General features: G+C 40.1%; 1 protein-coding gene across 1 annotated transcript in view; it reads right to left on the bottom strand.

Annotated features, from left to right (window-relative positions):
* LOC149474343 (histidine--tRNA ligase, cytoplasmic-like) overlaps nucleotides 1-14,281 on the bottom strand; it is a 155,108-nt gene that overhangs the window by 86,908 nt on the left and 53,919 nt on the right. Inside the window, exons 6-7 of the mRNA XM_089661077.1 lie at nucleotides 7,790-7,909; nucleotides 2,888-2,995 (exon numbers count right to left, since the gene is read on the bottom strand). Coding sequence (XP_089517203.1) covers nucleotides 2,888-2,995; nucleotides 7,790-7,909 — 228 coding nt within the window. The remainder of the gene's footprint in view (nucleotides 1-2,887; nucleotides 2,996-7,789; nucleotides 7,910-14,281) is intronic.

Here is a 14,281-nt window from a genome sequence, read left to right as displayed (position 1 = left end):
AGGATGGCACATCCATACGTGCCATTGCCAGAAGGTTTGCTGTGTCTCCCAGCACAGTCTCAAGAGCATGGAGGATATTCCAGGAGACAGACAGTTACTCTAGGAGAGCTGGACAGGGCGGTAGAAGGTCCTCAACCAATCAGCAGGACCAGGACCTTTGTGCAAGGAGGAACAGGATGAGCACTTGCAGAGCCCCACAAAATGACCTCCAGCAGGCCACTGGTGTGAATGTCTCTGACCAAACAATCAGAAACAGACTTTGTGGGGGTGGCCCGAGGTCCTCTAGTGGCCCCTGTGCTCACTGCCCGGCACCATAGAGCTCGAGTGACATTTGCCATTGAACACCAGAATTGGCAGGTTTGCCATTGGTGCCCTGTGCTTTTCACAGAGGAGAGCAAGTTCACCCTGAGCACTTGACAGACATGAAAGGGTTTGGAGAAGCCATGAAGAAGATTATGCTGCCTGTAACATTGTTCAACATGACTGTTTTGGTGGCAGGTCAGTGATGGTCTGGGGAGGCATATCCAAGGAGGGATGCACAGGCTAGACAATGGCACCCTGACTACCATTAGGTATCGGGATGAAATCCTTGGACCCATTGTCAGACCCTACGCTGGTGCAGTGGGTCCTGGGTTCCTCCTGGTGCACGACAATGCCTGGCCTCATGTGGCTAGAGTATGCAGGCAGTTCCTGGAGGATGAAGGAATTGATACTATTGAATGGCCCCCATGCTCACCTGACCTAAAACCAATAAAACAGGAGCTCAGTGATGCCCTGGTACAGATTCTGGGAGGAAATACCCCAGGACACCGTCTCATTAGGAGCATACTCCAATGTTGTCAGGAATGCATACAAGCACATGGGGGCCATACAAACTACTGAGTACCATTTTGAGTTGCTGCAATGAAATTGCAGCAAAATGGACTAGCCTGCTGCATCATTTTTTCTCTTTGATTTTCGGGGTGTCTTTGAATTCAGTCCTCTGTAGGTTGATAATTTCCATTTCCATCAAACGATGGGGCATCCTTACATTCCTAACACATTACCCAGCCCATATCAGTATAGATACCCAGCATGATATTTTTCCCCATTGAGATCTGATGTGTTTTCAAAGTGTTTCTTTAACTTTTTTGAGCAGTGTGAGAATAATTAAAGTGAAACTGTAAAACAAAAAAAAATGGCTGGACAGACCTACAAAGCTTTCAAACACTTTTGCCAGACACCATAGCCAGCAGGGTAACATTACTTTCTCAAAGTTAGGGAATACAGTCCACACTCGCTGCCTGGTGATTGGACTTAAAGGGATCCGTGTATTATTAAATTTGCTCTGCGAATACATCAATCACGTATTGAAACAGGCTCCACAAATCTTCACCATAATTCTTCTAACAGGTTTATTTCATAGGATCATCAGTGCCATCTAGTAGCATCGATGTGATATTTTTTCCTGAAATGTCTGAATCAGGAAAATTCTGCACTATTGATATTGGATGGCGATAATGATCCTTGGAAATAAAACTCTTAAAGTGAACCTGTAAACCTTCTGACTTTTTTTGTTAAAAATAAGAAACATGTTATACTTACCTGTGCTGTGCAATGGCTTTACACAGAGGAGCCCCAATCCTCCTCTTCTAGGGTCCCCCACCAGCAATCCTCACTCTTCAGTGAGTGCCGCCATAAGCAGCTGCTTTCTATGGGGGCACTTGTACAGGCTCAATCCTGAGCCGCCCTATCTGCATCTATAGACACAGACAACGCTGCTCAGTCCTGCCCCTTTGTCATAGAATTTGATTGACAGCAGTGGAAACCAATAGCTCTTGCTGCTATCCATCTGCCCAGTGAGAAGGGAAAGAGTGAAGAGAGCCGCTGCTGTCATGCACAGCTCTGTATTGAGATCAAGCTCATATAAGTAAAAACGGGGGGGGGGGGGGGGGGGCTATAGGGAATCCTGGAAACCGAAAGCCTTTAAAACCACTTTTAGAAAATTATGGTGACGATTTGTGGAGCCTGTGTGAATGATTGACAGATTCACACAGCAATTTTTTTTATACATAGACCACAAGGTGTATGTCAAAATAAAACCTATTTTTTTTGCTTTGGATAGAAAGGGGAAGGACTAGAACCCTTGTTAGGTTTGTACTACTATCCAGTGTTCCATTAGAGAGATTTACCTTCACTTTCAGTCTCAGTGACAACAGTTCTACCAGGCAAGAAACATGGGAAAATATAATTTAAGGACAGAGATGGTGGTGGGGGCCTTCCACACTCTATCAAATACTAAGAAAAAATGTTTAGATGGACATTTGGTTGGGTTTTAAATAAGTCCCACCACAGAGCAGACACTACCTGGTTTGCCAGGTTGGATCCTAGTAATACTAAATGACAAAAAGGGGCAACTGTTAAGATTGTCTTGCTAATAAAGGTAACAGAGGACATCTTATGTGGTCTGCTTTTAGACAGTATTTTAAATTTTAAAAGTTTAAAAAAGAAATCAGGTTTACTATAAAACTAAAAATCTTATACAGAAAAAGCTTTAAAAGCTTACTATGCAAAGCAAAATTTAACAGAAACAGCCTGAAAGTTGTGGAAGAACTTCCTTATGTAAATTATAGAAAGTCTTCATTTTTTTGTTCTTACTGACAACGAAAATTGCATTATGTCACCTGTACAGACGGGGGAATTTCCAGAGAGCAATGAAGTATAATGAGACTTACTAAACGAAATGCTGTGTCAGAGCACTCCTGAAAAGTTCTATTTAATACCAATTACACATTCCACGGAAACAGCAGAAGGTGCGAAACCTACTACAGCCTATCACGCAAAGAAACATATGGTTTTAGTTCATTTCATTAAGTGTGAGTTTTATTTGTTTCAGATCAGCACTTACCTTAATGAGAAATTCTCCAAGTTCCAGCTCACTGAGGATCTCATACATAATCTTCAGACACTCGGCATCAGGGATCATAGGGTCATAGTGTCCAGCAATGTCAAAGTCCTGCCATGAATATGCATAGGGGGGGATCAATAGAGACAGGCCAAGCCATGCAAGATAGATGGGGTCACATTTAAAAACTCATACATTTTAAAGAGCACAGCAAACATTGTTTTCATAATGCCAGCATGTTGTAAGTGATATTATTTATAAAAGCTGAAGAATGCTTTCCAGAAACAGAAAATGTGTAAGAATATTTATCATTTTCCAGCATTTTCAAATGAACAGTTTTAAGATGAACTCATCCCCAGAACTGCTGAGCTAGGCCTCAGACTTACAGTATCTGCTATTTTCTCTAAAAGGTAAAGCTGCAACTTTGGAACCTTTTGCAACTGCATGCGAAACCACCAATGTTCCTTAAAGTGTTAGTTCACCTCATCAGATAAAATATGAAGGTGACCTAACACCACACACCTTCCCCAACCCCACTCCCCAGTCCCCGCTGTACCTCCCTCCAGTAATCCTAAACTGTCAGGGCTCCTGTAACAGAGCCAGCGATCTGGGGATTTGTAATCCCTGCTGCTTTTCTTATTTTCCATCAGTGTTTCCAGGATGGACCAACTGGATTCTGACTGGCCCGCACAGTCCATGTCCATCTGGTCCATTATGGAATGGGGATGGAGATTTTAAATCACCAGACTGCTGGACTGGCTGCGAGAGCCTCTACAGCTCAGGATCACTGGAGGTAAGTACAGCAGGGCCCGGAGGGAATGAGACAGGTGTTCAGTGTTAGTTCATCTTTACATTTCTTTCTGTAAAGGTGAACTAACCCTTTAAAGTTGAACTGTAGCCTTACCTTCGGTCTTGCGCAATTGTATAGGTGTCTCACATGGGGCTCAGCATCACATATGGGCATTACCTAGGTCAGTTTGCAGAAAAATGTTGCCTGCCTAAGAACGACCTTGCCTCTAAACTGACAGCTGCTCAACAAGGGATTTTAATATTTGCATAGCCCCTCCTAAAAGCTAGCCCACTGCTTGCATCAAGGCAGGAGGCTCTTGAAAAGAGCACAGAAGCAGGGTCCTATGATGCTTTCAGGTCACTATATACAACACCCCGTTTGTCCCTCCCACCAGCAATGATCTGCCTGCCTTGCATTGAAAAGTACAGCTGCCCAGTGGTGACATCACTGGGTGTAAAATAGGGATATAATGAAATTGGAGAGATCTTATATCAAATGTCTTAGCATGTTGATGAGAGAGGAAAGGAGAAACCAGGGAAGGCAAAATTTAAACACATTAAACTTCATCTGTAAAGTAAACCAATCCTAACCTGGGCAATGCAGAATTAACATATGATGGGGAAAAGTCTATAAGCAAAGTACCTTCAAAGAAAAATGTATGGTGAACCATTAGTGGGACTAGAGATTAGGCGTTATGATGTCACTTCCAACGATGCGTTTCGTCACGACTTCTTCAGGATCCTAAAGAAGTCACATGGCAAAACACGTCGAACAGAAGTGACATCATCATACATGTAACGGAGGTGACACCTGGAAAACAAGGAAGTGCCACAAAATTTATACTATTTTTAAAGGGGAATACAATTTATGTGGGTAATACTCATTTATTAAAAACATTTTTTTCCTTTAAGGATTTTATGCTATGGAGATGCTTTTGCTTCATTTTGAGTGCTACCCTGCTGTAAACCTGAGAAAGTGAAGAGTTCTATCCCAGTTGAGTTTGATATTGATGAAAAAGAGTGATAGAGTGATATTACAACACGCTTTTTGACCCACTTTGTAACAGAATGAGGCAAAAACTTCTGGTGAGCTTCCTGTGTACACTATCATTGGGTGACTTGCTTACACAGTGTGTATTAAGGTGTTTATGACTAACTTTGTAAAAGAAGAGAGTCAATCTTTTCTGGTGAGCCTTTTTACAGACGATTGGTGGGTTTAAAGACAAAGTACATAGTGGAACGTAAATTTTTTACTCGCTTACTTGTTAGGTGAGTCATGCAAATCTGGTGAGCTACTGTAATATCACTTTAGCCATGTATTAAATTATGCAAATTGAATTTTGCACTATACTCAATAAGAGTCATGTGAATTAGATGCATTTTGAACCACATCCAATTCGCATGACATGTGAAAGAACATTGTGCTTGATCACATATGGATTCCGTGCGAATTGAAAAAGATTCCTGTCAGTTTTCTGAGTAGTATAGTCTGGCTCAGGTGCGAATTCAAGCCCACTGACTTCTATAGGAACGCTTATTAATCGCACATGTCATTCAGTTGTACACAGGATAAAATCCTGACCTTATCCTGATCTAAACCTGATCTGAAGTGCTGAACAACTACTTTGTCAATTAGATGTGAAAATAGGCTTCAATTTGCACTGCACATCAGTGAACCCACACTTATTTAATATACTACACCATACATTTTTATGTTTTGGTATTGGTGTTAGTATGTTAGTAGTTCCACCTGATTTAAAGCAAATTAAGTCCTGGTGTGCATACGGAAGGACTGTTGGGACGTCTTCTATGTGAAATGCATTAATAGATTTTTGAGTATAATACCAACAGAGTTTATGATTAGTATTGCAAAGATTATGGAGATATCCTTTTCTTTTTACCATGAATTTGAGCCAAAGAATTAAAGTATGTAAACCCTTACCTTGTAAAACAACCCATTATGTTTAAAGTAGAAAAAAAAGCAAAAGTGTGTGCATACAAAATATATATAAAAATAATAAATACTTTCATTTTTTTTCAATGAGTGACCAAATAGTCTCAGCTGCATAAGGGGCTTAGAAAGCTGGGGGTGGAGAAACAGCAGTACCCTGATCTTCCCAGCGAATGGCCGTGCAGGGGGAATGTCAGCACAAGTCTGATCATTAGAGGACAGACAGGCTTAGCTCCCATCACAGCCAGAAAACTGACCTTGCTGGGATGGATGTGCTCTCAAGCCCACCATTGTCAGCTTGAAATAGCAAAGCAGTATGACTGGAAGGATCACCAGGTATTTCCCACAAAGGAAGGAATGCAAAGAGAACAGGATACTTTTTAACACAAGCACATGGTACAACAGTCATATATCATGAATATGAAATGTTGGAGTAACATTCTTTAAGAAGGAGAATAAGCGAAGTGGAAATCTGCAATAATTTTGTGAGTGAGAAGGCGGTGGTGGATTATACTGTAGATCTGGTACATCCATCTCTTTGGGAAAAGCACCTTTTGGCAAACCAGTGATCGAGAGGTCAACACATTTTGGTGAGCCTCCAAGTGTTGTGGTACATGTTGAACATTTTGGTGGATAATTTCGGGACTTTTAAATTTAAAGTTATTGTAAATTTTTTAAAATATTTTTTTAATAACAACCAGGTTTAAACGTACCTGCTCTGTGCGATGGATTTGCAAAGAGCTTCCCCAAACCTTCTCTTCTGGGATCTCCCAATGACGCTCCTGGCTTCTCCTTTTCTTCGTGTGCCACAATAGGAAGCCAATGGCTCCCTCTGCTCTCAACCAAGCCTGTGACAGTGGGGAGAACCCCTACAGACAGGCACAGCATTGGATCGAGTGAGGGCTCAGGTAAGTATAAGGGTGGGGGGGGGTGAGGGGGCATACCACTACCTAAACATTTTTTTTACTATGACGCAAGGAATGCATTAAGATAAAAAATGTTTAGGCGTTAGAACCACTTTAAGTTATCTTAACAGAGTACACCATTTTTACGAGTGACTTTTGATTTATGTAATGGCCCTCATTTTATGTAGAGGATTTCATATTTATCACCTGTATTGTAAAAGGTATAGGAGCTAGTGCCGAGACTAGTTTATGATCTGTGAATGAGCCTAAGTATGCCTATGCATACAGCCTCATAGCTGTATACTTGCGGTGTGAGCTTTTGAGATGCCACTACTGTGATGCTCACTGTTCACCTTTCTGAAGGCTTTGATACAAGGAAGAAAAACCCTGCCTCTACCAATATGGCCACCTCAACACAGAACAAGGTATGGTAAGTCAGTAATGGAGAAAGATCAGTTGTAGTGAGGCCACAGGCAATACTTATGACTAATTCTTTGCCCTCTGCCTGTTTTCTTCTGTGCAATAACAGGTAACTATAAACCTGTTTATTATTTTAATTAAGAAAAAAATATATTTTACTTTAAACCTGTTAAAAATGCTTTATATATTTTTTGGAATTCTGTTGATGAGATCTCTGAGCTTGAAGTTCTGTGTCAGCACATCTGCTGTTGTCATTATGATATGATTCCACTCTCCTTGTTGGATTTTTAGTACATTTTTTTTCTTTTAAGAATGCACACATAGGTGAGTGGGAACACCCAAAACACCAAGCTAATCAGTCAATGCAATAAGGAGATATCACTGCTTCAGTATCCAAGGCCCATAGGAAGCCAGAGGCTCATTTGGCATACTAGAAGCCACTTACTGTATAACTACTGTATCTAATATTTTTGCGCAGATTTGCCCTTGTTGAGTGACAGTCCACCCAAAAGTGATATTATATAACTAGAATTAACTACAGTGGGCCTAATACATAAACCTTTTTGAGGAAATAAATCTGACAATTGAACAGTGATAGTTTTTCCCTTGTTAGCTACGATTTGGTTATATAATAGCTCTTTTGTTAAAGAGTTATATAAATAAGTCCTAATATTGGGTCACCAATTGATGCCGAGATCACAATTGAAATCAGGCTGTGTGACAGAGTGGCTTAGTGTTTGTGCACTTTGTACAATGTTTGAATGCTAAGCAGCAAAGAATTGAGAGCACACGGTTTTTAAAATTGATCCATTTTAGAAAATAGAATATACTGTTACTTACACACTGATAAAATTCTCTGTAGCGCCCCAGGGCTGGATTGTCACGTCTGTAAACTTTAGCAATCTGGTAGCGTTTGATACGGCTAATTTTATTCATAGCCAGATAGCGAGTAAAAGGCACCTTTTTATATGGAGTTAAGAAAACAGTTTACATTCAGAGATGCAGCAGAGTCTTTACTGAATAATTAATGGATCATAGTTTACTACCATCAATTAGTCAACCAAATGCTACGTCCATATGTATGGAGCAGTCCGGACGCCCTCCAGCAAATTCAATGCAGGCAGACAGCAGCAGGATATCACTGACTTTTACCTAAATTATGCTAAAGCATACGTCATGCTGCTTTTGCGTTGTAATAATATAAAGCAGAATATAAAAGAAAAACAGTAAAATTAAACTATGGTATAAAATTACAAATTATATAAATGCTGCAGTCTAGCATTACAATGAATGTGTTGGCAATATACTGTAAATATCAAAACAAACATGTTACCCAAAATGAAGATTTCAAATACTAACCTTTCCTACTGCCTCCACCACTTAAACAAAGCTCTGTTGAAGAGTCATCCCCTGAAGTGTGCTGGGACACGACACTTCTGGGAGTGTCAAATTTCTGTGTCATGCAGCTCCCACTGGTTCCGAACCTCCATGTCACTATTGTGTACTGTGGCGGTTGCATCTTGCAGCACTATGGAAGTTAGCAGAAGAAACCAATGAGCGCTGCAGGTGACATGAGATGGACACTCCAGGAAGTGTCGGTTTGTGAATGACAATAAGCAGCCTTGTGATTTCAAGACCACCACCAACTGCAGCAGCTTACAAAAACATTTGCATATAGGTGGTGGACTTCCACCTTAAATAGGAAATAGGCTAGTTTAACTGTCTGGCATACCCAAGGCCCGCACAATGATTTAGCCTTCTGGCCCTCCCAGAATGCCGTTACAATTTGGAGCATAAAAAGGTGGACACATGATAAAGTACACTGACCTTCCATATATGTAAACTTGCAGAAAAGCACATGGAGTGGTGTTTTTAATGCATGTTTGGATATATCCATATGACAACTACACTGACATATGTATGAATTGTGCTATTTTTTATCATTTGGAGTGAAAATCTACATGAGCAACAAACACTATTTGCTATTGGCAATAATCAGACATAAGTACCTTGACATTTTCTATTGGTGACAATCTACTATTCAAGAGTCTAACAATATATGAGACAATAACTAGATAGCAGCTAACAATATATGGTTTCTGAACATTCAGTTTTCAGCCTCTGTAGAGATGTGTTTCTAATAATATCTTATTACAATTACCTGCATTGACATTCGAGGATAAAAGCATTCTAAAGCACGGAGTATTGTGCTCTAAAGTGGTGCTTTATATTTGGATTTGCAGGTTCAGTCTATGATCTTATCACTATACTGTCTATATGGAGTTATTTTGGCAATATAGGTAACCAATAGTTTGTGTGCAATTTCAACATAACCTAATGTCTAGATTTGTACATTAACATACTTAGAAGTATATATAGTAAAAATATATACGTATATATACTTTGCCAGATATTTTGATAGTCTAGAGATCTTAAGCTTTTTTAAATGTTTCCCTAGGACTGTACAATGTGACTTCTAGACATGATAATAAACATCTATTTTAACCTAACTGTATTTTATAATCACATAAACCCCACTAGCTTCAATTTTTATTTCAGCTTTGTACTGCTGTAAGTGTCCCTATGGCAGATTTTCACACTCCTTTTTTGTCTGGAGAAACCTTTCCCTGAGTGACAGTACATGAATGAAGGTCTCTCTAATGGAAGCCCAGATAGCAGTAAAAACCTGACAGGGATACTAGGCCTTCACCACTATCAAAAACTAAAAAAATACATGCAGTCTCTGGCCATGCATATAGTTAATGTGGCTAGATATTTACTCTGAGGGACTGGCTCACGAGACTAGACAGAGTGAGGGATAGAAGAAACTATACCCTCCGCCCAGAACAGTCTGACCAAATATAAGACATGGGCATACTAGACATGCTATAAATCCACTTTGGAATTCCTGAATGTAATGTCAGGTCCTGTGTAACTGAAGCCTGATGCTCGGGCTCACAAATTTTAAACTAGGTCTTGAGTGGCAACATGACCCCAGGACTCCAAGAGACGATGGACAGTCACTTTCCATTGGCATTCGCTGGGTCCCTCAGCTCCACTTTTGCCTGTTATTTGTCTTCCTCCAACATTCTTCCACACAACCTTTTTTTTCTTTTCCTCGCTTTCTCTTTAGCCAACCACTTACACCTCACACATCATCTCTCTCAAAATCTTTCCCTTTCTGTCCCCTTACCTCCTTCATGGCATGAGCCCCTACCAATTTTATTCAGTCAGGTGCAGTTCAGAAATCCCCATCTAGATACATCCAAAAACATGCTTATCGATCAACACATATTAACAGTGCAGTGTTTAGGCCACCTTGTCCCCCTTGTTATTACCTTCCTCCAGTCCAGTTAGACCTTCTTGGAGTGTATTCAGGGGAGACAGTTGAGCCTCCACGAGACCCCTATTCTGGAGCCTTCAGGTGAATACTTCCCTACCAACACCTAATTTCCCCCTCATTTTTTTACACTCTGTAATTGTTTGTTCAACTATGATGCTTCTACTTGAATTTTATATTTTCACGTTAACGTTCATAAATTTTTACCTGCAATGCCATTGCAGAATTGGAAAAACTGAAAATGCTGAATAAAAATTGTGATAGCAAAAAATAGGATTTTTGACTTACCATAAAATCCTTTTCTTGGAGAACATTACAGAACATGGGAGTGGTTAAGTACATTGGGAAAAATCTGCTGTCTACAGGAGCTGTAACACCTCAGTGTAATGAAAGCCCAGTACAATCCCCCAACTTTCAGCATGCCTCAATTTTGTTAGCAAGCAACAGTAGGAGTGGAACACAAGGGGGAACTTGTGTCGAAGTCTCTCAAAGAAAAAAATTCCCATTTTCTTAAATTGTACATTATGGGGCATAAGATGAGTATTCAGGTATATTTGGGACATTCAAAAGCAGTCCAACTGAGGGGTAGGCAACAGAGTAAACAAAGACTAAAAAGGTCCACAAAAACAACAGGCTAGCAGAGGTGGTTCAACAGAGCCTACACAGCCACTCAAAGAACCTTAAAGAACATATGTACAGACGACCAGGTGGCAGCCTTGCAAATCTAAGATTGAGTGACAGATAAGGATAGATATCTTTAGTCAGAGAGGGGAAGGATTAGTACCCTTGTCAGGTTGTTACTGCTATCCGGGGCTCTGTTAAAGAGATTTACCCTCACTACCCATCCTGCTAACATTTTACCATGCAGAAAGTAATGGGATATCTGCAACAGTAACATATATAAAACTGCTATTTCTTAGTAGAGTAGGGGAAGGCTAGAACCTATGTCCAGTTTTTATTGCTGCCCATGTCCCTGTTGCCTATTTTTCCATCATTTCTCTTCTGGTGAAATCACTGTCAGCAGGACAGAAAGTAAATATATCTATTGGAGCCCTAAATAGTAAAAATCCAACAGTTCTAATCCTTCCCCAATCTCTAAAACTAGAAGGAAACCTTTTGGCTTCACAACCACTTCAATTTATGACTCTTAAAGAAGTATTTCCCAAGGCAATAAAAAAAGTCTACATCATTGACTTATTCCATGTGTCGATATAGACAAAAATCATTAGTAACTATTACACATAATCAATAGATGTACTAAACTGGTTTATAAGCTGTTTTTATGTATACACATATTTATAGACATATCTATAACTCGTAGCAAGAAAAACGGGATGCACATGGCCCATATAAATATTCTCCAATCTAAAAGCATCCAACTAGTAAAGGTTGGAATATTGCAGATTACTGTTGATAACATAGACAGTTCTGTTTTCAGATGCATCCATAAGTGTAGGTCAGTAAATCTTATTTTGTTCAGCTGTAAACACTATTAGGTTTTGGCACATTGGCTAACAGTTCTATAATTGTTTATGTGTCATGTCACATAATCAACTTTGTAGAAGCTATACAGCCTCTTGGTTAGTTTCTGTGGTGATACAGTATGTAGCTGCTTACATTTCCTTTCCATACAGCTATAAATTGCAGCTGCGACACAGACCATTCATTGTCTGCAAATCTATTTTTCTGCTAAGTACAGGAGTTTTTTAGCCATAGTAGATCGAGTGTATGACACAGACATGTCTCTGAAAGGAAGAGGGGGGCAGTATAACCATACTGGGTTTGGTGAGAAGGGACTAAAGAAGTTAAAACCCTTCAACCAAATCAGTGTGAAGCATTTTAATTCTTTCCTAAAACAAGATATTTACATCTCATTCCATTACATATCCCTAAAATTAGGAGATGTATCTCTCATTTCCAAACCATGGGGAGAGCCATGCAAATCATTCTGCTCCATTAGTCCCTTCTCACCATAACATGTATCCTTATACTGTCGTATTGAGTCCTACTCCACTGAAGTCATGGTTTATATACACTGCGCTGATGATGGTCAAGTAGCCTGAAACAGCTGTATTCAGTTTGGAATAAATTAATCTATAAGATGATAATATATTTACACTATACATTACTGGTTTGGGATGGGCATTTGTTGGGGCATTAAAAAATGATTTGCATCACTTTAGCTACTGTCCTGTAAAGAGGAGTAATCCTCTTACTTTTGGGATACATGATAGGTCATCGGAATACCTTGTGTTTAAGAAGACTTTACTGTGCCATACAGGTGAAACTTGAAAAATTAGAATATCGTGCAAAAGTTCATTTATTTCAGTAATGCAACTTAAAAGGTGAAACTAATATATGAGATAGGCTCATTACATGCAAAGCAAGATAGTTCAAGCCGCGATTTGTCATAATTGTGATGTTTATGGCTTACAGCTCATGAAAACCCCAAATCCACAATCTCAGAAAATTAGAATATTACATGCAATCAAAAAACAAGGATTGTACATAGAACAATATCGGACCTCTGAAAAGTAGAAGCATGCATATGTACTCAGTACTTGGTTTGGGCCCCTTTTGCAGCAATTACTGCCTCAATGCGGTGTGGCATGGAAGCGATCAGCCTGTGGCACAGCTGGTGTTATGGAAGACCAGGATGCTTCAATAGCGGCCTTCAGCTCTTCTGTATTGTTCGGTCTCATGTCTCTCATCTTTCTCTTGGCAATGCCCCATAGATTCTCTATGGGGTCCAGGTCAGGCGAGTTTGCTGGCCAATCAAGCACAGTAATCCCACGGTCATTGAACCAGGTTTTGGTGCTTTTGGCAGTGTGGGCAGGTGCCAAGTCCTTCTGGAAAATGAAGTCAGCATCCCCATAAAGCTTGTCTGCGGAAGGAAGCATGAAGTGCTCCAAAATCTCCTGGTAGATGGCTGCGTTGACTCTGGACTTAATGAAGCACAGTGGACCAACACCAGCAGATGACATGGCTCCCCAAATCAACACAGACTGTGGAAATTTCACACTGGACTCCAAACATCTTGCAGTGTGTGCCTCTTCATTCTTCCTCCATACTCTGGGTCCTTGGTTTCCAAATGAGATGCAAAAGTTGCTCTTATCAGAAAAGAGGACTTTGGACCACTAAGCAACAGACCAGGTCTGTTTTTCTTTAGCCCAGGTAAGACCCTTCTGACATTTGTTGTTCAGGAGCAGCTTGACAAGAGCAATTACGACATTTGAAGCCCATGTCCAGGATCCGTCTGTGTGTGGTGGCTCTTGATGCACTGACTCCAGCCTCAGTCCACTCCTTGTGAAAGTCCCCAACACTTTTGAATGGCCTTTTCCTGACAATCCTCTCCAGGCTGCGGTCATCCCTGCTGCTTGTGCACCTTTTTCTTCCACACTTTTCCCTTCCACATAACTTTCTATTAATGTGCTTTGATACAGCACTTTAGGAACATCCAACTTCTTTTGCAATTACCTTTTGAGGCTTTCCCTCTTTATGGAGGGTGTAAATGATGGTCTTCTGCACAACTGTCAGGTCAGCAGTCTTTCCCATGATTGTGATTCCTCCTGAACCAGACTGAGAGACCATTTAAAAGCTCAGGAACCCTTTGCAGGTGTTATGGCTTAATTAGCTGATTAGAGTGGGACACTTTGAGCCGAGAATATTGCACCTTTTCACAATATTCTGAGATTGTGGATTTGGGGTTTTCATGAGCTGTAAGCCATAATCATCACAATTAAGACAACTCACGGGTTGAACTATCTTACTTTGCATGTAATGAGTCTATCTCATATATTAGTTTCACCTTTTAAGTTGCATTACTGAAATAAATGAACTTTTGCACGACATTCTAATTTTTAGAGTTTCACTTGTACAATGAAGAGTGAGAAAATGTACAAAACAATTTGTAACCCAAAAGGAGCACCTTCATTATTGGACCTGTAATGTTTAGTCCACTGTTTAAATGTAAAAAAACACTTTTTATTTTT

Source organism: Staurois parvus, unplaced genomic scaffold, assembly GCF_062004578.1.
Source record: "Staurois parvus isolate SC_StPar_1 unplaced genomic scaffold, SC_StPar_1.0 ptg000006l, whole genome shotgun sequence".
In the NCBI taxonomy this organism is placed as follows: Eukaryota; Metazoa; Chordata; class Amphibia; order Anura; family Ranidae; genus Staurois; species Staurois parvus.
Note: the sequence above shows the minus strand (reverse complement) of the source record. Positions and strands in the feature narration are given on the sequence as shown.